General features: G+C 31.8%; 2 protein-coding genes across 2 annotated transcripts; one reads left to right on the plus strand and one right to left on the minus strand.

The window, feature by feature from the left end:
- Positions 1 to 7,786: 7,786 nt before the first annotated feature.
- Positions 7,787 to 16,608, minus strand: LOC107008916 (polyribonucleotide nucleotidyltransferase 2, mitochondrial). The gene is made up of 16 exons (XM_015208126.2): positions 16,160 to 16,608; positions 15,466 to 15,621; positions 15,210 to 15,380; positions 14,652 to 14,777; positions 14,411 to 14,572; positions 14,156 to 14,275; positions 13,615 to 13,752; positions 13,336 to 13,498; positions 12,666 to 12,791; positions 12,328 to 12,458; positions 11,257 to 11,476; positions 11,080 to 11,163; positions 10,456 to 10,535; positions 9,993 to 10,136; positions 8,763 to 9,446; positions 7,787 to 8,413 (listed from the first exon to the last, which is right to left on the minus strand). Exons 1-16 carry the CDS (start codon positions 16,499 to 16,501, stop codon positions 8,309 to 8,311), a joined length of 2,952 nt encoding a protein of 983 aa, XP_015063612.1. The 5' UTR covers positions 16,502 to 16,608; the 3' UTR covers positions 7,787 to 8,308.
- A 4,701-nt stretch (positions 16,609 to 21,309) lies between these two features.
- On the plus strand, positions 21,310 to 26,836 carry LOC107011997 (isocitrate dehydrogenase [NADP]). The gene is made up of 15 exons (XM_015211698.2): positions 21,310 to 21,662; positions 21,740 to 21,783; positions 21,889 to 21,998; positions 22,296 to 22,333; positions 22,785 to 22,862; positions 23,474 to 23,527; positions 23,607 to 23,708; positions 23,810 to 23,898; positions 24,000 to 24,103; positions 24,244 to 24,312; positions 24,404 to 24,519; positions 24,661 to 24,695; positions 24,778 to 24,920; positions 25,812 to 25,934; positions 26,417 to 26,836. The coding sequence occupies exons 1-15, from the start codon at positions 21,410 to 21,412 to the stop codon at positions 26,508 to 26,510; spliced, it is 1,452 nt and encodes a 483-aa protein (XP_015067184.1). The 5' UTR covers positions 21,310 to 21,409; the 3' UTR covers positions 26,511 to 26,836.
- Positions 26,837 to 26,965: the final 129 nt, after the last annotated feature.

Genomic DNA, 26,965 nt, shown 5'->3' on the forward strand with positions numbered 1-26,965 from the left:
CTTACTAATATATCTAAGGCATAATATATAAATACGTCTTTTAAGTTGGTTTTGAATTACATATATGTCCTTCAATTTTGAGTTTGCATAAGTAAATTGAACAAATAGACACACACGTCCTACATGTCAGTTTTTGTCCTATGTGGTGTCCAATGTGTATTTTGCCATGTATGACTCATTTGTTTATTTGCTTAAAAGTTGGATAGTTAAAGTGCATGTTTGGGCATTATGAAAGTTAGAGATCAAAATTAAAATTTGAAGCCAAATTTAGGGTTCAATACATGTATTATGCCTATATCTAATAGTACTTACTTGTTACTTTTTATTTTTTAGTCGATTTCAAAAAAATAGCACATTTATTTAAAAATAAGTTAACTTTAAAAATAATTATTTAATCTTTAGTAAAATGTTTATAGTAATATAAATACCAAGTAAAACTATCAGATAATGGTGTATTTGTTATTTCTCAAGTCATAGTCAAGTAAATTGTTTCTTGGTTGAACGGGCATTGCCATAGTCCTATAGGAAGTTTCTACCTCCCTTCTAGTAGTTAAATAATCACATGCGTTTGCCCCAAGTAAAACAAATAAATTACACAATTAAGACGAAATGTCAAATGGAAAATTGACCAAAAGTAAATCAAGTATTGATACATCACTAATGACATCTTTCTTGGCTGCAATTTTATTTTATTTTTTCAAAAAGATGGTAATAAAGAAAAACTATTAACACGATTTAAAAAAAAAGTTGAGAGAAGGAAAGTATCCAAAAGAATCAAGTATTGATAGTTGAATTTTGCTTGTTCATTTTGGATCGTGTATATTTTTTGAGAAATAATAATCAATACAAATAGTACTTATAATAATTGATGTGTAATCTTAAATTTTAAAAAAATAATTTGAGAAATAAATAAAAAAACATCACTTAGCTAGTATAATTGTAGTTGTAGAAACATCTGAAAATCAAGCACTAAAGAATATGATGTTTGTCGAAATACAACATGGTAATATAATATATTATATAAAAATAAATAAATAAACTATTCCTAGATTGCACCTATGGTCCATAGATTCTACACCTCTGTCGGATCATCGGACGCAAAATTAATGCTAAGAATTTCCTATATTACATATGTTAAAAAAATTATAACATTTCATATTTATATTAAATTAATAGATATGTGATATTTATAAAAGGAATTGAATTCATTTAATTAATTAAAATTATACTTTCATGTAACAATTTTATCTGTTAAACTATTACTAAATTATCAAAAATATTTTATTGTATATTTTTGATTGTCACTTTGGAGTATATGTGTCAAATTTGAACTTTAAACTCCATGTGCATTGAAATGTTGTAAGTTGTAACATAAAATTACTATTATAATTTTTTCAAATAATCCATCGTGAACAAGAGTCAACTGTGGACGCAAAGAAATAAATATAGTAGTTAAAACGACTAACGAATTATTATTCTTTCAAAAAAAAAAATTGATCGAGAAAGGAATAACAAAGAGAACGAAAAAATAAACATAGACAAAATCAATATTATAAAAATATAAAACTAACATTGCTTTTGCTTCTAGAGTGGACAGTAGTACACGTCGATATCGTTTTAATAAAAAAAAAAGTTCGCCAACGAATTTATTAAAATATAATGATTATTTTGACTAAAATCTCACATTTACATTTTAAAATTTATTTAATATTTATATAAATAATTTATTAAAAATATTAAAATAATATTTTTAAAATTATAATTATAATTCTGCTTTTACTATAACAAAAATGATCATTAATGACATTTAATTCTTAATTATTGTATTTTTAGTAGCAATTGTCACTCTTTGTATATGTCCCTAAAGTTTTTAGCGATATTGATTTCAATGACTCTTAACTAATGCTGATAAAAACTTTATCACTCTTTATTCGTATCAATGTTTAATGCCACCAAAAATTGTTTTTGTTGTAGACTTTTACCATTCCTTTCGGAAGGTAAAAAGTAAAATGACCCAATGGAAGGATGGTTCTAGGAATGGCAATAAATTATTAGGAAGATGAAATGAAATGTCAACTAACGACGACAAAAAGAATCTATTGCTTTTTTAAAAAATAAAATAAAAATACGTTTAAGTATTAGTTAGTGTATTATTACATCTCCACCATCATGTCAATTGCAGAAGTTATTGACTAACAATACATTTTAACAGGATAATTATGGATTAGTTGTAATTTTGACCCCCCTTAGTTATTTATAAATAAAATATGATTTTGATTATTGTGATATTTTATTAAGCATTTTAGACTTTGGATTAATTCAAATATCTGTGTTTTGGTTCCTTTATTTAGAAATGTGTTATAATATACACAAGGCTATAAATTGTTTTAGTACCTCACAATTTGTTAACTTTATTAAAAATTTACTAGAAAATGAATCAAACTTACACGTTTCAATTAATTAAAGATCAATTATACTTAATCGAACGTTAGAGGGACCAAATAGAATTTATCAATCTTTTAGGGACTAAAAGAGCAAACATCCGTTTTTCTTTTCTAATTTTGCTGTCAAAGTAAAATTTGTGGAGTCCTTACTCCTTACCGTATTCATCTGGCAAATCTATTAATTTTCCAAAGAAGCTTCTAAGTTGTTTTGTTTCATAAATATTTTGATCCATTCCGTCGTCTAGTTTACGTACAAAACATAGAGATAATACATACTTTATATTAAATAATTTATATATAATATACATATTCAGTATACTATATTGTGTATCTACGTATATTTTAGCTATATTAGTAAATTAATTGGCTGAAAAGAATAGTACTTAACTATTCCAAGTAGAGCCGTCAATATGGGCTAGGCCTGTTGGGCCGGTCTGGCTTAGCCTGGGATTTAATAGGGTTGGGCTATGATTTTTGGAACCCATTTGAGAAAAAGACTTTTTAGCCAATGGGCCAATAAAAATTAATTAAAAAATATTATATAATATTAAAATTTAAAATTAAAGAGAGTATAAACTCAAAACAATTAGGTTAATATTTCTATTTAGATATTTATACTTTTACTTGAAAAAGAACTTAATAAACATTACAAAGATAATTTTATTTGTGGATTTGATTAAAAATAGTAACATTAACATCATGTAATATTATTTTGTCGATATTTATGATAATATTTTTAAATTATAATTTATAATTTAATTTAATAATTCTAAATATAATATACTTTTTAAATAAAGTTGGCTGGCCCGGCAAGCCTGTAGCCCATGTACTTGTTGGTTGAGCCGGCCATTTCTGGCACACATCAAAATTGGGCTGCCCAGTCTGACCCGTAAAATGTCGAAGCCTGTATGGATTAGCCCGAATGGGGTGGGCTAACCCATATTGACAGCTCTAATTCCAAGTCAAAATGTAGAAAAATTAATTTATTTATAACTAATTGCTAGGTATATTATTTTCAAGTACTTGTAAAAAGAAATTCAAACGATACTTTAGTGGTAACAAGCATTTTTTAAAAATTTATGCTTATATACATAGTTAATAAGGAAGTCTAGAAGACTTTATCGAATTACAATATTATCAAAGAGTTGTGAATTCTGAGATTTTAACTCATTGCTAGGTTGATTAAAAAGTCGTCTCCAATTGGACTTTTTGCTCATAAGTAAATGGTATTGGATGATTATCTGTCTCATGTAACATCAACCATATGATATAAATGGGAATAATACGAGGGATGAAAGTCATTTAACGCCATCTCTTGTTATAGCCTAAAAAAATTTCAATTTTTTAAATAGTGATTTTTGTTTTATCGAATATAACAAGAATCTGAATTAATCGATTCAATAACTAAATGTATAAAACAAAAACAGGACAAATAAAGATTGGGTCGACATGTTTAATTCATTTTGGAATCAAAGTCAAAAAAAGAACATTTTTACAGTCATTTTCAGTTAAATGGCTCACACGAGGAGTCTTCGAAATGCCTAGTACAAGTCAATCCCCTAATATTGAACATAGATCTTTCTTTCCTTTTTTTTTTTTTTTACATGTCAAGCAAAGTTTGCAAGTTGGGATGATAGTGGGATGGTTTGAAAAAAATGTACGAACTAAGTGCTAATTGCTCGAAGGAAATTATTTTTCATAAAAAATTATATATATTTTGATAATATTTTTATTTTTCCTAGCAAAAATATCATTGGGTTCACGCCGAATGGGATAGTCAAGGAAGGAAATAACTGGAAATGTCATTTATAGAAACTTATTATTTCTACTTTAAGTAAATAAGTCATTTTTCTTATTTTTACGAAATTTTTTTTACAAAAATAATTTTTTATCAATTAAATATAAAAGATCAAAAATATATACTCCCTATCAAACACACCCTAATGATGTGTTGGCTGAGTTTTCTTCTTGTTTTTGGTGGGTTGGTGAAGATTTTGATTTATGAAACCCCAACTATGGGAAATGACTTCAAAATTCAAAAACAACGGCTGTTAGATTGAAGTTAGTACTCCTACTTTTCGTCCTCTTTTCTTTTGTTTCTTTCTTAGGTCCTCTAATCTTAACGTAAATTATTAATTTTATTTCTAAATTAGTGACAATTTTAAAAATATTTTTTCACATGACTAATTAAACGTAGATACATCCTTGATTTGCCGCAAAACATAGCAAGTGGTCTCAAACTCTTGTATGACATGTAACTCTCAGCAAAAAATCGAGAGAAGTGTTGAAAACACCCTTAAACTTGGCGATAATTTAAGAGTGTATTTCACTCATGTTGCAATATCAGGGGTGTGTTTAAGTTCATTTAGTCAAGTAAATGAATATTTTTAAAGCTGAAAATAATTTAGGGATAAAACTAATAATTTACACCTGTTTTGCTTCTCTAGAGAAGATGAGATGCTAAAAATGAAAGTGTTCGCAACACATACCGAAAGTTGTTTAGGGATGTTTCAAATACTTCTTTCTAATAAAAATGTTGTTTAAATTAATTAGCAAGCATTTTTGTGTCTGCCCAAATTTGAACCTAGATCAATATATACGCAATAATGAATGGCTTGTCCATATATAGAAATGATGTTTTGGTCCTCAAAGACCCCTCAAAATGGTTCTAAAGAAATTGTTTTATGAATTATGATTACAAGGAAGAATAAGAAGAAGACTCATTGAAATTTGAATGGGAGAATATTGAAGAATTTAATTAAAAGAAAGAAACGAAAAGCACAATGGAAGACTTATTTTGAGTCTTGGAGTACACAAAAAAAAAATCAAAATAGATAAAGGAACATTAGTGGAGCATGAAAAAAGAACAGTAAAATGATATTTCGAAACTGTGATGAAATTTGAGATTTTAAATTTGAGTCCTAGAGAATGAAAAAATTATGTTGAAAATGACGGCTTCAAAAATAATCTTATAATATATGAATTTAAAAATTTAATCAGATTTCTATATATATATGGCACATTAGATTTTTTTTTTGTTGAAAAAAATCATATTATTAGGATATTTTCACACTAATGTTTTTGGTGCCAAATAGATTATCCTTATGGTAATTATAAGAAGTACTTTAACTACTTTTATATAAGGGATAATAATACTTTTGATTCCTCAATTAATGATAAATTTGACTTCGGTTCTGGTGATTTATGAATAAGCACATCTAACCTTAAAGGGAAAAGGTTCTGATATACCCCTCAATTTTGTCATTTAGAGCTGATATATCCCTTGTTATAAAAGTGGCTCATATATGTCCTTACCGTTATACAAACGGCTCACATATACCCTTGCCGTTATAAAATGGCTCCATATACCCTTCATTTAACGGAAGTTAAAAAATTAGTTTTAAATTTATAATTATCATTTCTAATTTTTTAAAAAAAATTGTTTAGGGTATATATGATTCTTCTATCAAAGTTTAAGGTATATTTTAATTTTTTTCATACATAAATTATTTTTTGGCTTCTTTTATTTATAAGTATTTGAGTTTCTTATTCTTATTTTATTTTTTTCTTTTATTCCTTAGTTTAAAGAAAAAAAATTAAACTATTTTTTTTGTGTGTATTGTAATTTAATTTCGTATTCGAAGAAAAAATTTGGTCATCTACAATAAGTTTTACAAGAATATTAGTGAAACATAAATAAATTTGATTATCAAAATAATAATTATAAATTAGTCATTGAAACAAAAAAAAAGTCAAAAAAAAAAATGTTTGACGAGGATTAAATTTACTCATACTGGATTATATTTAATAGAAAAAAATAATAAAACTTTAGATTAAAATTATTATTTTTTTCATTTCCGCTACAGGAAAAGGGTATATGTGAGCCATTTGTTTACAAGTATGAGTATATATGAGCCACTTTCATAACAAGGGGTATATCAGCTCTAAATGACAAAGTTGAGGGGTATATCAGACCCTTTTCCCAACCTTAAATATGTGTTTTTGGTGCCTTTTAGATAGAAAATACATTTGGGCTATTTTTAGAAGTAAATATCTTCAAATATAAAGTAACAAACAAACTTAACATAGTATATCGATGAAAATGATAAATAATTTTGAAATTTTGTGAATATTCACAAGCAAAGGGGATCAAAAATGCATATTTCATGTAATTGAAGATTAAATATAATTAATCAGATATCATAATGATATAGTTGAAATTTATCAATAATTGAGTTATCAAAGGTGCTAGTAACCCTTTATTCAATTCATCTCTAGAATATTTAGAGTTCCACTTTCAAACTAAAATTAACGTATTCAAGTTTTTCAAAAATTCAAATTTAACTCTACTTACTTTTGAACTCATTTTAATTGATATTATAAAATTGACTAACATGATATATTTAAGGGTGAAACAAGAAACAAAAATAATAATGGTGGCATAATCGGTTTAAGTAAATCCGTTCATTAATAGTGTATCATTTTTCTAAAAATAATTGATAAAAGGTTAAGCTTAATCATAGTATTAGACTAATCAAAACTTCTTTTTCCCCTAATATTTCAACATACTTGAGCAAAACGTGACTCGTTTTTAAATCTCCAAATCTAGTGAGATTTGATTAGCAAAAAATTATCAATTTTGATTAATAGTAAATGTTATTAATGTCTTGAGTATAAACGCAGATAGAGGCAGCTTACCTTCCATAACTATTTTAATTCAATTTCCAACTATCCATAATTTGAAAAACTTCAAAAGAACCTTTACACACGTCATCTTTACATAATTATTACTAGTTCCGTATCATATTAATTATCACATTTTCCTTTCACATGATTTTTAGAAAGTTATAAATAAGAAACGTATTTTACAAAATTACCCTTTATCACTATTTGTGTACTCAACAATCATCTTGTTTTTGTAAATTGATAAATATTTGGAAACAATTATTTTCATTAGTGTGGGTGGATCAATACTAGTTTGGTTAGAAAAAGAAAGACAATAATCCTATCTAAGAAGTGAAAATTGACAAATAAAAAAAAAGAGTATTTTGTGTGGGTTCATTTTAAATGATATATATTTAACTTCAAATTAAATGGTTATGATAAACTATATTTGCTTAGTTTCTGAGAATGTAACTTTATTACATGGGTAGTTTCTGTATTTTTTATTTTTTTTTGAGTTTCTTAGGTCTACTGTCTAGGACCCCGTTGGTAAAATGTATCTCTTTTTGTATGGATATATTTAGTAGATGAAAAATCTTATATTTGTCGCTGACCGCCACTCAACTCTTTTCCAAGTGGTCGACAATTATAGAAGCTAAAAGTAGCCTATAGTAGTACACTTTTCATAACAGAAAAGTCGAAAATCACCTCTCATTTGCAAATCTTTTTCAAGCATAAGGTGTGAAAGTGAGATTTTGGTATTCATACAGAAGTGTATAGTAATCAGGAGAAGAAATAACACATAAATGAGACCTAGCTATCACAACACAAAAACATCCTCAAACCCCCTGTTGTTTGCGTAGTATGGAAAGAGCCATGAGCCATGAAAGAATGATTTACATTGACGTGCAACTCGAACCAAAACTGAAGCTATTCGTGATAGAGTCACAGGACTAAAACCGACCAGAGGTGAAGGGCTGGGAATAACCCTGTTCCGGGAGGCTACCTGATTTTAGGAGGCCTTCTGCTTTCTTTATTCTCAAGATCCAACTCATAGCAACGATCTGCATGTGCTCTGAGAAATGCAGGCTCTTGAAACAAATTTCAAGCGTCGGTGTTTTGTGATTCCCTGTCAATTTCTTAGTTGACATTTTTTACAGCCTGCAGTTTTATGCTTTACTTTGGTATAATAGCACCTTAAATTACTCTTCTTTCACCAAAGACAGTACTGGAATCCCTTTAGTTGAAAAACTTGAGCACTTAACCCGCAGCTCATCACCCACCTCAAAGTCCCTCTTCATACCAGACTACACCAAAAAAGTAAAATTTCATTTGACTTTGGAATTAGAATCTCCAGGTGAGACAAACGAAATTCGATTATGAATATCTAAAAGGGGCACGATGCATAATAGAAACTAGTGGGACCATCATAATATTTGTTAAGGCTTTTGTGAATACTATATGGCTAAACAAGGAAAAGATGGAAAGCAAGCAATGTTCATCTATAGAAACATAAAAAGAAAGCAAGGGTGATAACAATAACTTGCCGAGCCAAGCAAGGACAAGATAATGACAAGAGTTTCACATAAAGCAGACTTATTAATGTAAAAAGTTGAAAATAACAGAGGAACTTTGAGAAAGTAAAGTCAAACATACCTCAAAACGATACATTCCACGAATTCCACCACCCAAATCAAGCACCAAACCAAGGGCACGAATTTGATGCACTTTTGCTGTTACTTTCATTCCAAGCTTTAGTTTGTTTGCACTCATAGGGGTCTCAGACGTAGCGTCATCCTTATCTGACCCAATTTGAGAATGCAGGCCTACTTCAGGAGTATGTTTCTGCTCACTTTCATCATCACTTATTAGGTCAAGAATAGCATCCTTGCTTCTTTTGGACTTCTTCGCACTTCTAGAAGAAAAACCGGATTCTGAAAGTGAGGACGGTATCCTTGTCTTCTTCTCAGATGTAGAAGCACTTTGAGATCCATTATCACCTTTCGAATTCAGAGCATCACTTTTTTCCTCCTCATCACACTCCGCCGCACTACGGATTAGAACTGCTGGTGTAGCTGAATTCAAAGTTGAATCATTAGTTACAGTTCCCATAGTAGCACCTTCGTTTTCTTGCTCATTGGATTTATCCTCAATGGCAGCCCAAACATTAACCTCTTGACTAGTAGGAGCAACAGGTTCATCAACACAAATGTCTGTCTTAGATTTAGGTCTAGGCAGGGTGGCTTTTAATGATAAATTAATATTACCACGAACGTCCTGTCCTATACACATTAAAGAAAGTTGCTGTCCCACAGATACCACATCTGAAACTCTGGAAACCTAAAAGTAAAAAAAAAAGACACAAATTAATCACAAAACAATAACATGGAAGGAATAGCCAGTCTAGCCTAAACCTCCATGCCTCACACTTTGTTCCTCAAGTACAGAAAGGACAAAATTAACTGTTTGACTTGTGTCTTTAACATAGCTTTAGAAACTATAAATTGATGCATGATTTACACAATTTTTACAAATAGACATTAACCTTTGCTGAAAGAAAAAAAATTGAGAGGAACATGGCACAGACTGCAAGCAATATTCTAGTTAAATTTCAGAGTTTTCAAAGAAAAATTATACACTTGCCCTTGAAAGCAATGATCTACTATCACAGGAGGTCATGATTATTTTCTGCAAATAGTCTCAAGCTCTATTTGCATGGTACGGGTGAGCAATTGCAAATTAGTAAGGTAATATCGACTCCTGTAGAGTGAGTACTAATTACTATGACTGAGCGAGTTCAAAAAGCATTAAGTTTTAAACTGCTATGATCCTTGGCAGTATAAAGTTTTGATAGCGAGGGAGAGAGGGAAGAAAAAGAGAACTTACCGGGTCGTGTGACAATTCTGAAATATGTAAGAGGCCCTGTTGTCCACCATTAAACTCCACAAAGGCGCCATATTCTTTAACAGATACAACAACACCTTTATATACGCCTCCAATCTCAATTTCACGTCCAATTATAAAATCAACCTGTCAGCAGTAAATTGCAAAGGATGGAACTGGTTGGCTCAGAAGCTTTTCAAGAACAGTGAAGCCAAAGTAAAGTGAAAAACAAGGTACATCTGTAGCACTTGAGGAACTTTCAAGACAAACCTTTTTTTTTTTAAATACCTAATTCACCATTCTGTCTTAGCTGTTCTCCTTACTTCAGTTACATGATTGTGCTCAATGTTTAGGAAAAATGTTACATGCTAAAACAATAGGCAGTTTTTCTCTAAATGGAATACAGTGACAAAAGCAGTTCTCATCTAACCTACAACACGTAAACAGAAGGGAAACACAAAATTACCTTCTCCTGTACTTTCTCCATCACCGACTGATTTTTGGCAATTATAGTAAGTGTTCCATCACTAACCGAGATCCGTGCACCTACATTATGAATCAGCAAGGAGAAATGAACGCAATTTTAGGAGTAACAAAGGAATCAGCTGGAGAAATTAAAAATGAAAACTACGGCCTGGAAAGAACACCATTAGAAAGTGTTTACATATGAAATACAGTGCTATAAGACACACATTATCTGTCTCTATGTGTGTGACTCTGTGTGTATCCATTTGTTAGAGAGGTTAGAGTCCTTCCCTCATGAGTCAGTTTCTGAGGCTAAGTTGGGCACAAGTTTCATATCTTTACAAAACTTAACAAGGCAAAGCGATAATGTGTATAAGCAATATGAAGCAAAAGAAAAAACTGGTTTACAATTAGCATATTAGGAGCCAAAAACCAAGTATTCCTGCAACAAGTTTGAAGGGAAGAAAATTCTACTTAGAAAGTCAAGAACAGTTGTCATTAGAGTTACATCAATGATCATACACAAGAGAGGAATGAAATTATTAACCATGCCCTCATGTCAAAGATCACCCAGAGTAACCAGGTAAAAGTAACAGATAAGTCTAATGCAAACTGTTGACTGCACCTGTTTCATCTTCAATTTTCCTCTTCAAAGCACCAACAGGACCAATCAAGCGACGAAGTGCATCATTGCTGTATTTTGACGTAACTGTATTTGAAGCATTCATCAAAAGAGACATGTTAAATGAAGTGAAGCTAAGGAGTTTAGAGAAACATAAGATCAATGACTGAAGCTAATTACCTAGCCGCGGAGAATATATGTTATCCTGAATACGTGGAGCACTTATCTCACGCTCCATGTGCTCGAGGATTTGAAGCCTCCCTTTAAGTGCAGGATCTAGACTCTCACATATGACATCCAAAGGAATTCCAGCAGGTTTAATATCTAATTGTATGGCCGTTACACCATTACGGGTACCAGCAATCTTAAAATCCATGTCACCCAGATGATCCTCCAGACCCTAGAGGAGTTAATTAATCAGGTAAGTAAAACTCGCACCAAATTTAGAGAAAGATAGAGACCAGCTTCAGACAAAAGAAACTTAGGATATAACTTAAACCAATAAGCCAGAGGAAGAGAAGTAATATAGACTATACAAGTGGTGATGGTAAGTAAAGTTTTGAAGTTGATAACTCTTGTTTACATGATTTGCAGTTTTCAATGACATAAGTTTTATGAGCATATAGTTCTGGACTTCTGGTGTGAAGTAAAATCTATTCATGCAAATGCAAGTAAGGCAGACAGACAAGGTTCAGACTGGGGGCTTCTCAAGTCAAACGGATGCAAAAACACACAAGACCAAGCTAGAACATGAACCAAATGGAGACACACAACAGTGGAATCTAAGTTTATACCAAAGCAAGGAATAGCAGGTTTTCATATATTTGGTGAAATCCAAGAGGAAATAAAAGGTCATATGAAAAGTCAAGAATTTCATATTACAATCATAATCATGCAAGCAAGTGTTGGCTAAATAGAAGATACACCTCTTAAAGCCTAGGCCTTTAGTGACCGGATGATTTCACAACTTTAAAGCACACTTTCAAGGTGACCAAATAAATTATTCTCACTCCAGCCGCCGGTATAGAGCAATAGTTATGAGCTTCCAATTCTTGTCTTGAAAAAAAGATCCAAAATCCTAATATCCATTTGGAATACTGAACAAGGTAAATTTTACCACCAATTTGTTTGTTTTTCCATCCCTTGAGCATTCATTAGAAGATGCTTCTTTCCCTCTTATTTGTCCCCCCCTTCACTGAACTTCACAGAGCTAAGACAAACATTCAAAAAGATTGAAACAACAGTCCTCACCAGAATATCAGTCAATAAACGATAATCCTTGATTTCACCAGTTGATGGGTCAACTTCACTAACAAGCCCTATCGACAGACCTGCTACATGTTCTCTTACAGGAATGCCAGAATCCATCAAAGCCATGCTGCCTGCAGCAACCAAATAAACAGGAAGATGATGTTTGCATTTTGAAAGGAGAATTATGACTTACAAGCAGAGACTTAGATCAGAGAAATCTTCTTAGAGATTTTTCCACTCAAAATTTCATCATCATTAGTGCATAATGAAAGTGTGAAAACGTCTGACAAATATTTCCAGATTGAAAAACCTTGAGATCAAGAAAATTGAGAAATTACCTCCACAGACAGTTGCCATTGATGTCGAGCCATCAGATGCCATGACTTCAGAATTGATTCGGACTGTGTATGGAAAATCATCTTCAGGGGGTAATACAGCAAGCAGGGCCTTTTCAGCAAGAGTGCCTGTAGAAGATTAAGCATCCAGTATCAAGAAAATGATCCACAAATTACCCTGGAGATGCTGTAATTAGAAAAAGATACCACGAACATAAATTACGTAGCAAATGAACAGAAAGACCAAGAAACCCAAAAGATGATCCAAGTGGACAGAGACTCAAAAACTAGAACCAGTTATACCAGACGATATAAATATTTATTAATCAAACATAAAGAACAATGCAGGCAACCCTGCCCCCTACTTTATGATATTGCATGAGAGAGACATAAGATCTTCTCTTTTTTTCCTTTAGCCAGTACTTGGTTTTTACATGAAACAAGGAAACAACAATAAAACAAGAAAAATAAGGTTAATGGGAAAGGGAAGAGAGTACATTATCAACATTTCTCTTCCCTCGTTGTTGGTACAAAATGGCATAAATGTTTCCACATACTGAGGTTGATTACAAGTTACAACTGCAAATTGACAATCTAGTATTAAGGTCCATTTACAGCTTTCACTAACTTCAGGAGCAGACCATATTATAAACCTGAGAACTAAACAGCTTACCATGACCAACTTCACGCCTATTCAGGCCAGTTCGTTTGCCAACTTCATTTGTACAAAACGGTGGAAAACTATAATGCAGCATGAAACGCTTGCTTGAAGGACCGACCAGTGAATCCAGACGTTGAGCATCCCCAGGTGCTCCAAGGGTAACAGTGCAAAGGACCTGTATAAACATCTCATAAGGGATAATGAATGACAACAAGATTGCATATTTGCAAGTGATGATAACCCTAAATCATAGTACATCATGTGTTTTTAGTGAAAAATGAATATACTGACCTGAGTATCCCCTCTTGAAAAAATTGCAGATCCATGTAATACAGGTAAATTACCAGCTTCACAGTACAAAGGCCTAACTTCATCAAGACACCTTCCGTCCACTCTAAGCCCTTCAGAAATGATCCTTCTGCGAACAACCTGATGTTGTCAGAAACTTGAGGAGGTTAATATCACAAAATGAATTAAAAGACTAAAACCTTAGTTTAGGATGTAAAAAGAAGCCCAAACAAATAGTCCTTAAAATGCAGTAACTGAAGTATTGAAGTCTTTATTTAGAATATGTCAATGTTTGCTAAAGGACTTATAAATCCAAAAAATACATGCAACCTACTATTGACCAATCATGAGGGAAATACACATTATTTTGCCAAAGATAAAATGCATGAGGAAATAACCTACAAGGTCAATCACTGATCATGTGATCCTCTGCAATCAACAAAAGGAAAAGAAGAAACAAAAAATTTTCTGTTTATTAATGATGTAAAAATAAAACCTCAAAATCAGTAGCACAAAAGATAAACTTCAGCATCTACAAGCATACCTGCTTCCTCACTGTATCAACTGTCTTTGGTAGAATTTTTAGGCCTTCCTCATCACCTTCTTCCTCAAGAGCTCTTTTAACGTCCTGTGTGATTTTTTCCAAAGCTTCTCCACGCTCGAACTGAATAAGAATGGAAAACATAGTATTAATGAGGTGAAAAGAAGGTACCTGCAGCCTTTATCAATAGACTATATAACATGAATAGTGAAAAACAATGAAGTTCCTAAATTCATCTTTCAGTAAGAAAATAGATACCTTTCCATAAGTAGGGTCTGTAAAAACAGCTTCTATAGGTTCTTTGGCCAGATTCTGAATCTTTTCAAATGTTTTTTCTGATACCATAGACAGCTTATACTCTTTCTTCTGCTTACCAGCTTTAGCTGCGAGTCTAATTTGAGGGTCAAGATACTTAACAGCCTGAATATTCAAAAAATCAAAATTATTGGTTTGGAGTTATGGAGAAGCAGTGACAAATTGATAGCCAGCAATGTCTCACCTCTGGATGAGCAAGTCTCAAAGCAGCTTCCAAATCCTTTTCAGATATTTCACGAGCTTGGACATCTATCATCAAAGTTTTATCCCTCGTACATGCATATACCAAGTTAAGATCACTGATGCTAAGCTGCATGACATCCAATAAGAAGACTTTAATCAAGGTACAGGACTGCAATTACTGGTGAACATAATTGGCATCAGTGACAACAACTTTTGTTATATTCTTACTATGTAGTTCTTCCTAATATTATGGAAGAGAAATAGTTTGCCTAGAATGCAAATTCTTGGAAATTAAGCTAGTTATCCACTATTGACACCCAGCAGTGCTATATAATCAAGAAACTACAACATCTGCATGAGCCCCAAAGCTCCATTTCTTACACTTAATTCAACCATCTTCTGTTAAGAGTGCAAAAAAGTACAGCACCCAAGGACATGGCCTAAGTTCTCAAGATGCCAGGGTCGTAACTGCCACCAGAATGAAAGTCAACTTGCTGAAATTGGAAAGCATTAACGTTCTAAATTTATCCTGAGGATGCCAACTGATATAAGATATTACCTCCTCCATGCTTGGATTTACGACAAATTGACCTGAAATCCTTCCAATACGTATTACTCCAATTGGCCCACCCCAAGGAATATCTGACAACATTAGAGCAGCAGATGATGCATTAGCTGCCAATATATCTGGATCTTGTTTCCCGTCAGATGAAAGCACACTTGCCATTACCTGGGGAGAATGTGAGTCAGCGAAGCTTATAGCCGCCAAAAACTATTACTATCAAGTTAATTGCAATAAAAAGACACCAGCTTACCTGCACCTCGTGGTAAAATCCAGGAGGAAAAAGTGGTCTTATGGGTCGATCAATAAGACGACCACATAAAAGTTCACGTTCTTTTGGAGCACCCTCTCTTCTCATGTATGTTGTCGGAATAACACTTTGAGCAAATTGTTTTTCTTGGTAATCAACCTAAGAGAAGCAAACATTATCAGCACTTACGACCACGACCAGATAATGAAAAAAAGCTAACAATTTACGACCACGACCAGATAATGAAAAAAAGCTAACAATTTACGACCACGACCAGATAATGAAAAAAAAAAACTAACAACACGGCGCAAAAGGAATGAAAGCAAAAAAGGAAACATGGCCTTGTACACACATATATGCCTTCTGTAGCATTTGAATTCTAGTATGCAATAACACATAGTTTCCTTCACCAACATTACGTGAAAGCAGCAGAAACTCAAGTCTTTCTGTCTGTGGACGTCTGTACTATAAAGACCGCTGCTTTAATTTTTATCAGATGAAATGCCAAAATGCTACTGGGATGTTGAACAGAAAATGCCTATGTTATAGAGATTGAAGTCAATTCTATGAAAGCTAGAAACAATGCAGATTGAATTCAAAGTCTGTCTCTTACTTTTACATGATGTTGCATATTTTCAAGTGAGCAATACTAAGAGAAATAAAAAAAAATAGGAATTCAGAAATGTGGTGAACATACTGTAAGAGGCAAAAAATCACTAATTGCATCGCCTTTAGATGAAGCGACAGTAGAGAGGACTTTCGTCTCTTCCATGGCTAAAATTACAGAGCCATTAGCAAACCTCGCAATCTTTCCAGTTTCTAAAGTAATTTTGCGTGATCCAATCTCAAATTCCTCAGCGAATGTCTCGAGAACCTTCGTTCGAGCAACAGGAGTATCTGTATTGGCCACTGACGGTGATGTGGACGGCGCAAAGCCAAGACGACCACTGCAGATTGTACGAAAACCAAATCTTCGCCATGTGAGAACGTACGGTAAGTTGCAGAGAAGTGGGTTTATTTTGTTTCTTACAGAGGCCATTAGAGAGTTGAAAGGGACAAGTGGAAACTGAACGATAGGAAAAAGGCTTGTGTAGGGTTTAAGGATTTTCTCGTAGTTACAATGGGGTTTTAGGAAACTCTACGAACCGGGGGCAGCATATATACGTGCATTATTTAATTGAAGAAAAAAAAATTAAATTTATATTTTTTATTTTTAATATTTTTTAAAAATTATATAGGTATAAAGTTTTAAAAAAAAATTCATACATTAAATTATTTTTGACTTCTTTGATTATCATTATTTGAATTAATTTTTTTCACTTTTGTTAATATAAAAGGGTATACATAAATCATTTGTATAACAATATGGATATATACGAGTCACTTTTATAATGAAAGATCTATCCACTCTAAACGACAAAATTAAGAGATATATATCAGATCTTTTTTCTCAAAAAATAAATATTACAATATCAACTATAATTTAAATAAAATAAAAGTAGATAAAAGTGTATTTACCTTAATTACATTTGACATTTATAACCTACCATTTTGATGATACACAAATAACCACTTAACATCTATAAAATATTAAATTAAATAAATAGACATACATTAAAATATAATTATACTATTTAAGTTGAATATAAGATATATCATTATTAATTATTTCAAAAATTAAACCAACAATAAAATTCAAAATCGAGTTTACATTTTAAGCAAAAATAATCAATTTTGACTCTTATCTGTTTTTTATATCCTCATTATAATTTACCATATTATTATCTAGTTATTAGAATTAAGTCATCTAGTTTTACATTTTGTTCTTGGTGTAACTCGAATACGAGAAAATTTAAAATTATAATTATAATTAAAAACAAAAAGGCAAACTTGAATATTATGTTAAGTGAAATTTATAATTTTAAGTTAAAGAAAAACAATACAAATAATTTACTAAACATTAAAAATATTCAATTTAGAATAATACATCCTTCAATCAAGGAAAAAAAGTATTTTTGACCAAAATAAGTTATTATTGAAATTTATTCACCAAAATAATACCTCATAAAATTATTATTTTAACAAATTAGTATAAACGTATTTTTCGTGCTAAATTTTATCCAAAAAAAAAATTAATGAAAAAAAGGTAAAGTTCAAACGGAGTAAATAAACATAAACGTTACCGTTAATAACGTTTTATAATTCATTATACATATTTTATGATAAAAATGTTACTCAAAATAATGTTTTTGCTAAAATTACTTGTTCGAATAAAATGGCAATGCTCTTTCAATGGAGATTCGTACTCATATCCAATTTGTAATAGAAATTTTAGACAATTAACAACTGTAATTAGATGGAATGCAAAATATTTGTGTGATAATGACAAAATTGATCCGATAAAATATAACGATAAATACAACACGAACAAGAGTATCAAAATTAACAATTGAAGCTATGTGGATATTACAACTTTAATGTTTGCGTGAAAAATAACTTCTAATGTAATTGTAGTATCAAAAAAGAAAAATAAATCTCTGTAATTTGCTACAGTGTCATATAATTTTTTATCTATTCTATTGTGATTATGATATAGACATTTTCTTTATAGTTGATTTATTTATTTACTACAACACTTCTAATTCAATAACTTCTTTTAAGTAGGATGAAGAGGAATATTAACTTGTTTAGCTGGTAGTCTATTATTAACTTGTTTTACAAGGAAAAAAACTCCAAATTTCCTATTGCATATTGAGTATGAAGAAGAATCTCTATTGAAACATGATTATTTTGTTCAAATAAGATATATCATTATTTACGTTAAAATTATAAAATATATCTCAAAATAAGGAATTATAAAATGTTAGTGAGTAACAGTTAAGGTATATTTACTCTATAATATATGGACTTACAAAAAAGTTATTAAAAAATATGTTTATATTAATTTTGATAAAATCCAAAAAAATATATTATTTTAGAGAACTGTTTTTTAATAATTTTGATAAAAAAATTAAGTAAAACATATGCCTTAGTGGTGCATTTTATGATAGTGAAACGTTCTAAACGAGTCTAAAGCAAAGATAAATAAAGAAGGAAAAATTACATGACTTGGCAAACATTACTATGGTATTAGTTAAAGAGAGTATAGATTAATTTAATTATTATGAGTGGTTACAGTTTTAATTTTTTTGCCATTAATTATGGGACTCACGTTTTATTGTATACTCAACCCAAAAAACCTTAATTTATATTTGTATTTGTATACAAGTTAAATTTCATCTCTCCTATTAACATTTTCATTTTATCTCTTAAAATCACTCTTACACTTCCATCTTAGAATACGAAAATCACCATCTTCAACCTAATTGATTTTTTCAATCTTACATATAGCTGCCCAAATCTTTCTCAATTTTTTTTCATTTTTTTTCCGTTTGTATACTATTAGGGCTTTCATTTTGATGATGCGATTCACCGAAATTGTTATTCTGATGGTTGACGCCGCTATTTCTCCTCTTGTCACTGTTGTTGTTCTATCTATAAATTCTTTCGAAAGAGAATTATGTCTTTACGAGTTATTAGTCATGCGTTGTCGGTGACGAGTGCACCTAATCGGTCTCTTATCATCGATGATTCAATTGCTTTTCAAATCTATTCTATGGTTAAGGACCAATCTAAACAAATTCTAGAGGAAAAATCTATCTAAGAGTTGAGATCCAAGAAAAAACATGATGCAATCGCATTGCAGCATGTTATCAACAATGTTAATGCGAGCAACATTTAAATTGTTGAAGGAGAAAACAAGAGGACAACCAAATATGGCGATTCTAATAGTAATCAACCAAGAACATCTAACGAGGTTGTGTCTGATTCATCAAATAATGACAAATTTGAAGAATATCAAGTAATTGTATAAAATAATTTGTTTTTTACAATTTGTGTATTTGAGTAGTCTTATACAAATTGTGCGAGGATATGTATATTTTCATATATTTAAAACTATATATATATATATTATATATATATATATATATGCATATATTCACAAAATCTGAAGAACATTAGGTAATTGTATTGTATAAGTTTGTATATAGCTATTTATATATTTGGGCAGTTATATACAAAAGAATTGTATATAGCGATTTGTATATTTTAATAATTATATACAAAATTGTTTATGTATATGTATATTTCTGTATATTTAAATACTACATTCATATAATCATATACCTATAGAGTTCATAGATATATACAAACACAAATAGTTTTATTTATTCAAATAATTTATATTTGTAAAACATATAATTATACAAGTTGTGTCATTTGATTTTTCTAACCAGCAGTTAGATTATTGGGAAAATGCACAAGTATCCTCTCAATCTAAACCCGAAATTCTAGAGACATACTTATACTATACTAAGGTACTATTACCCCCTTGAACTTATTTTAAAAGTAATTCTCTACCCCTTTTCGGCTTATGTGGCACTAGCTTGAGAAAAAAAGTCAACCAGCGTAGGCCCCACAAGATAGTGCCACGTAGGCCAAAAAGGGGTAGAAAATTATTAATAAAATAAATTCAGGGGGTAATAGGACCTTAGTATAGTATAAGTATGTCTCTGAGATTTCAGACAGATGTTGAAGGGGTACTTGTGCATTATCCCTAATTATTAATATACAATTTCTCTATTTTTGTATAAACAAAAATACATACTTGCGAACTATTAGAACAAATAAAATGTTGATAATTCATTTTTGAAAATTTCACTTATATACCATACAAATTAACCGTACTCTTTTTTGCCGCGTCGTACATACAAGAATATTGATGAACTAGATTTTTTTGTGTGTAATATTGCTTAGGCCTCATTTGTTTTCATTAGGACTAAAACGCCTGAATCTGAATATACAACTGAATATTAAGATATGCATTAAGATATAGATGTGTAAATCTTAATATTAAGATATCGTCTCTTAACGATTATTGGGACTGTCTGTTTTCAATATCTATGTACATATGAAATAAAACGCTATATCAATAAAATATTATAAAAAACTCATTTTAGTAGAAAATTATTTTTATAGAAAATTATATTTTGAACATTTTATTGTAACAAGGTAATATGATTTTTTTATTAATAATTTAACATTAAGTTACATCATTTATATGGCTATTCTTTGCACTTAAAAGCTTTGAGAATCTAATATAATGCAACCTAAAATAGTTTACATAGAGTAGTAATATAATGTTTGAGAAAACATTTTATTTTATAATGAACATTTGTTATTGTTATCAATCAAACAATTAATATTTTCTTACATTCTGAAATCGTGCTAAATATTATATCGTGAACTGTTTCTCAATTCAAATATATTGATTAATTTATGAAAGTAAATTAAGTTAGAAAGAATAAAGAAAATTATAACGGTAAACATGTAATTAACATTAATTAAATAAGAAAAAAAATCTTAATGAGTTATTGTGATATAGTTGAATTAAGATAGAAATTTTATTTTTGAGTCTGAATGGTGTTAATAGTGTGTTAGATATCTTATTCATTTAGATGTATTCATACTCATTAAAAGACTTATAAAAAAATAAAATAAACAAACTTAATAAACTAAATCTGAATAATTAAAATTCAGTTCTTAAAAACAAATACAGACGAATATGATTGATTAAGATTTAGACCCTAATATTATAAGGAAATAAGTTGTTATGGTGTTTGTATAATTGTAGAACTCTTTTCTTGAAAAAATATTTAATTTAAAATTATTAGCTTAAATTATGGTATTATGTAAATTTTCTGTTACCTTAATTAGCGATGATTATATAAATTATACGTATAAAGCATTATTGAAAAAAAGGAGGCCCATATCGCGCACGGCGGACAAACACAACCGAGTTTTCTCACAGCGGCATTGACAACTTTTTTAAGCCAACTAAAGTGTTATGCTCGCCGTCCGACCCAGACTCCGGTGTTCCTCCATGGCCGGCGTCGCTTCTTTTGTCTCATCTTCATCGTCTTCAGCATCATCTATAGCTAGTAAAAAATTCTATTTTCAAGTCAATTCCAATCGGCAGCTCTTCAATAACAGAGTATCTCTCACTACGCGAATCCCTAATGCCTCCATTCGGTGCTTCGCTTCCACCTCTGGTCCGACTAGCAAAATCCTCGTTCAAAATCCCATAGTCGAAATGGACGGTAATTTACTGCAGTTGAGATGAGTGCAAGCACATCTGTAATTATTCATCCACTCCTTTAACTTTTTTTTTTTGTAGGTGATGAAATGACGAGGGTTATATGGAAAATGATCAAAGACAAGGTATAATTATTGTCAGCTTCTGAATATATCTTTTAATTTTGTTTTGCCAATTTTTCTTATTATGCTTCTAAATCTTTTGTATATTTTTGCATCATGTGGTGGCAGCTAATCTATCCTTATCTAGAGTTGGATACAAAGTATTATGATTTAGGTATATTGAACCGTGATGCCACTGATGACCAAGTTACTGTTGAAAGTGCTGAGGCAACCCTGAAGTAAGTTCATTTACCTAAATGATTCGCACTGAGAAATTCACTTAGGTGATTAAATGTTGTTTTTTCTCCTTCAGAATTGAGGCCAACTTATAGTTTTTTTAAACAATCAGTTGAAGTAGATTATTGTTTCAGTTTGAGAAGTTAGCTATCTTTGCGTTGTTTGTTTTGCCCTTTTTTTTTTGTTGTTGCAAATGCTTCTGTATTTCACACCAAAGCTAATTGTACTCAAATATCAGTTAATTGCTCAAAACATTCTAGTTCCAAACTTGAATTGGCTTATACTCCTTTATTGTGCAGATACAATGTTGCTGTGAAATGCGCTACTATAACACCTGGTCAGTTGTCTTTTCCAGTTTTAGAAAAGCTTTTGAGAAAGGTTAAGGAGGAAATTTCTGCGTGATATTTAAATAATAAAGGTTCATGCTTTAGTCCAAATGTTTCGTTTAAATGGTGGTTTCCAAATCACTTATGGCTCTCTCATATTTAGAGTTTGAATTTTTCAGAGTACATGAAGCTCCCGTGTGACCATAGATTTTGAAGTTGAAATTTGAAAATTTGAGTTTTGCAAGTTGGGTTTGGACATGCATTTTACTTGGAAAGTCCCAACTCCCCAAAACCCCAAAAGACCTTTTTTTAGGAACTTGAAAATTTCATGGCCAAACAGATATTGAAGCTCAATTTTGAAAATCTACTCCCAAAATCTATGGCCAAACGCTAGTGAAGTTACGTGGAAGTTAGCAAATTGCACTATGACACTTTCTAATTCTCCTACTATTGATGTTTCAGATGAGACCAGAGTCAAGGAATTTGGGCTGAAGTCTATGTGGAAAAGTCCCAATGGCACAATCAGAAACATTTTAAACGGTATGCATGCAACTCAATTTGTTTGTATCTCAATGACAAGGTCTACTCTTGTGTATGATGTGCATCCATCATAATATGATAGCGTCTGGCACGTACCGAGCATCTTATTGGTGCAGCAAGGATACTTTCCTTATCTGTAGATGCTTTTATGTTTAATCTCAGGAAATACTAAAGGTGGTAAATCATAAGATATCATATGCTTTTATTGTACACGGAGTGACAGTATACATTTCCCATTGCATTACATGTAATTTAAACTGAATGATTCATTGTACGTTAAGGAAATTCTAGCAGCCTTTTGTACTATAGTTTCTGGGAGTGCCAGCTCGACAATATGTTGGACTTGTGCTATGGGTTAAATGAACAGGTCATTATATGATACTAAAAAAGAATATGTACCTAGAAGTATAATCCTTTGTTAATTGGACCACATAAAGAAATAATTGAGAAAAAGTTCTCACCTTCATTATACCCTGTTTTCTTATTTGTTATTTCAGAAGTAGCTGGTTCCGATTTGAGCTTTCTACTTTTAAAAGAAAGAAGATAAATATGCCGTACTTCCTAAATTCATTATCCTTAATGGATAGAATGATGACGGTTTCTGCCTTCAGGTACTGTTTTCCGGGAGCCTATACTATGCACGAACATTCCCAGGATTGTTCCTGGTAACATCTTCTTGATCTACTTTGTGGTATAAATCCCATATCATCATTCTCGTCAGTACTTAACTTCTGAGATCTGCAGGTTGGAAGAAACCCATTTGTATTGGTAGGCATGCTTTTGGTGATCAGTATCGTGCCACAGATGCAATTATTAATGGGCCCGGAAAGCTCAAAATGGTTTTTGGTGAGCTAGTTGATTTCAGTCTGTATTTATTTTATGAGGCAAAACATACACATACAAAGCGTACTCATGCCAATACTCAACTTGTTGATTTTTATTTTCAGTGCCGGAAAATGGGGAATCCCCTACGGAGCTGGATGTTTATGATTTTAAAGGTCCGGGTATTGCACTTGCCATGTACAATGTCGACCAGGTTCTTCTTCACTATGCTTGGATGAATGACTATGCTATTTCACTTCAAGCTTTTTCCTCTCTCTTGTATATTCATTCTTTTTCTGTGGTGAAATTTGCTAGTCAATTCGAGCATTTGCTGAATCATCAATGTCAATGGCATTTTCAAAGAAATGGCCTCTTTACTTGAGTACAAAAAACACAATTTTAAAGAAATACGATGGAAGGTATCCTTAATTTATGCTGATCAAATCATTTCCCTTCCAGCCCTGTCTAATTAAAAGCGGGGATACTATTTTGAATCTTCAGAAAATATATTTTTTAAGAGTTTAGCTGAATTATTCACCGTCAAATTTGAACTTGCCAGGTTTAAGGACATTTTTCAAGAGGTATACGAAGAGAAGTGGAAGCAACAGTTTGAGGAACACTCGATATGGTTGGTCTTTTATGAGATTAATGAGCAGTTTTTGTACTTTATTTCTGGAAAATGGTTGCATTATTGGTCAAAAGCTGTCTCTGGCACATAGGTATGAGCATAGACTGATAGATGACATGGTAGCTTATGCGTTAAAAAGCGAGGGTGGATATGTTTGGGCATGCAAGAACTATGATGGAGATGTCCAGAGTGATCTGCTCGCTCAAGGTGATCCTCATGATTGTACTCTGTTACTTCATTCTGTTCCTTTGAAATTCATGTCTTAGTTGAAGGTTTTGATTTGGCGTGATGATACAGTTACTATATCAACTTCTAAAAGTCTAACTAAGTCTATCTTTGTTTATTTAGGATTTGGTTCTCTGGGCCTCATGACTTCTGTATTGGTAGGTATCTTCCCGTTAAGCTTTCTTTGTAGAATATCACACCCATTGGTCCTCTGTATAATAGAATGTATCTCCTCTGCAGTTATCTTCTGATGGCAAGACATTAGAAGCTGAAGCAGCTCACGGCACTGTAACAAGACATTTTCGGCTGCATCAAAAGGGTCAAGAAACTAGTACAAACAGTGTTGCTTCCATTTTTGCATGGACAAGGGGACTTGGACATAGGTGAGTTGCTGCTATTCTCTAACCCATTTGTTACTTTTACTGATTGGGGTAAACTTTTGTTCGTTGTTACTTGGGTAACTGGAAAAGTTGCTGACGTGTGACTAGGAGGTCACATGTTTGAGCTATGGATATAGCCTCTTGCAGAAAAACAAGAGACCCTTGTTGTCCGTCCCTTCCCCGGATCCTCCTGCCTAGCAGGAGCTTGGTGCACTTATTTTTTTTATAGTTGGGACACATTGCACTATTATGCACTACTTGATCCCTCTTCCCCTTTCTGCTCTCTCTCTCTCTACACACACACTCTAGAGGTTTTCCTCTTCTTTCCTTAATTTCTTGGGATTGGGTGAGGTTGCCTGTCTACCTAAACTATTATTATTTTTGCTTGCGCCATCACTTGAATCAATTTTTCTGGCTTGGTGATATGACTATTACTAAGAGTAGGTCGAATAATGAACTGATAGACTGCTTGATATCATGTTGTCTCTATAATTAGATAGAAAAAAAGGGAAGAGTAGTGGATGCAAAAATGGATTCTGTACAAATTTTGTGTTACTCGCTGTGTCCGATATAGTGGGTCTGGTTTTCCCTTATAAATGAAATTAAAATTTATTCCTGCTCTTTTCCATTTGTGCTCCTCTATATATGAAAGAGATCTCCTTGAGCAAGTTTGAGGAAAGTTGAGGAATGGAAAGTCTACTTTTGTTATGGTGAGATTATTGGGGCACTCCAAAAGCAAACACAATACTGGTGTTCTATTCTTTTTTCATTTATTTTACTTTTAGGTAAGCGGACATTATCTAATTTGACATAAAAACTAAAGGTGGCTGTTAATTTCTGATTTGAATGGATCTGTCTCTTAATGCCTAAAAAATACACACTATTCTTCTGCAGGGCTCAGCTTGATGGGAATCAAAAGTTGTTGGAATTTGTTCACACCCTTGAAGCTTCTTGCATTGGGACAATAGAGTCCGGGAAGATGACTAAGGACTTAGCTATATTAGCTCATGGACCCAAGTAAGTGATGTTTCCTGCTTCAGATTCATCTGTACGGCATATATAATCCAGCTCTTTTTCTTTACTCCACATTTGGAATTTCTGATATCTCCTCTAACTGACTGTAGACCCTTACCCTACTCCTGGGTAGGGACAGAGTCGTCCTCCTTTTGGTATCTGCTACTCAAAATACCGTGTATTTCGAGGTGTGAAAGATGTCCCTAACACCACAGTTATGTTTTTTTTTTAAAGTGAACAATAAATTCTATAGCCTAAGCCACCTTGAACAATTCTACTAAGAAGTTTTCACCTTCTTACTGATAAATTCTTTATTATGAAAAATGTTTTTGACACTAAAACTTGATTCAGTTGGTAAGATAAACCAAATGAGGAGGCGTTAACATGAATAGTCTGCGACTTCTCTCTCAATTTCAGTGAAACTCAGTATTTGAGTAATTATAATTTCAGTGGAACTCAGTATTTGAGTAATTATACATGTGCAGGGTGTCAAGAGAATTCTACTTGAACACTGAAGAATTTATTGATGCTGTAGCACAGAAACTTCAAGAGAAGCTTCATGCCTCGGCGCCTATTTAAGTTATACTGGATTATGTAGTGAGAACATACATGTATGAGCTGAAGAAGATCATGAGCAGCATCCTTTCACTGTTAACATAACTCTACTCACACTGCCCGTTGAGACATTTTTTACTCTAGTTTTTGTAGTAGTTCAGGTACAAGATAACAGGTGGTTGAGTGGTCCCTTCATACTGCTCTTCAATGGGTTGTGTATATTATTGTCTCGTTTTATTTAGGATCCTTCATAAAAATCCATTTTTTGAGTCATCTGTCAGCACTGTCATTGTGCTGGTGTTCCTGAAACACGCTTGGTTGTTGCTATTGCAAAAATCAGTCAAGCTCAACAAGAAGGAATAATTCTTTTGAATAGTATAAGGATGATGCAAGAAAACCAATATATGTACCCGTCTAGTTTGTTTTCAGGCGGGTTAAATATTAATCCGGAAGGATAATCATTTTTCTTATAGGATTAT

Source organism: Solanum pennellii, chromosome 2, assembly GCF_001406875.1.
Source record: "Solanum pennellii chromosome 2, SPENNV200".
Lineage (NCBI taxonomy): Eukaryota > Viridiplantae > Streptophyta > Magnoliopsida > Solanales > Solanaceae > Solanum > Solanum pennellii.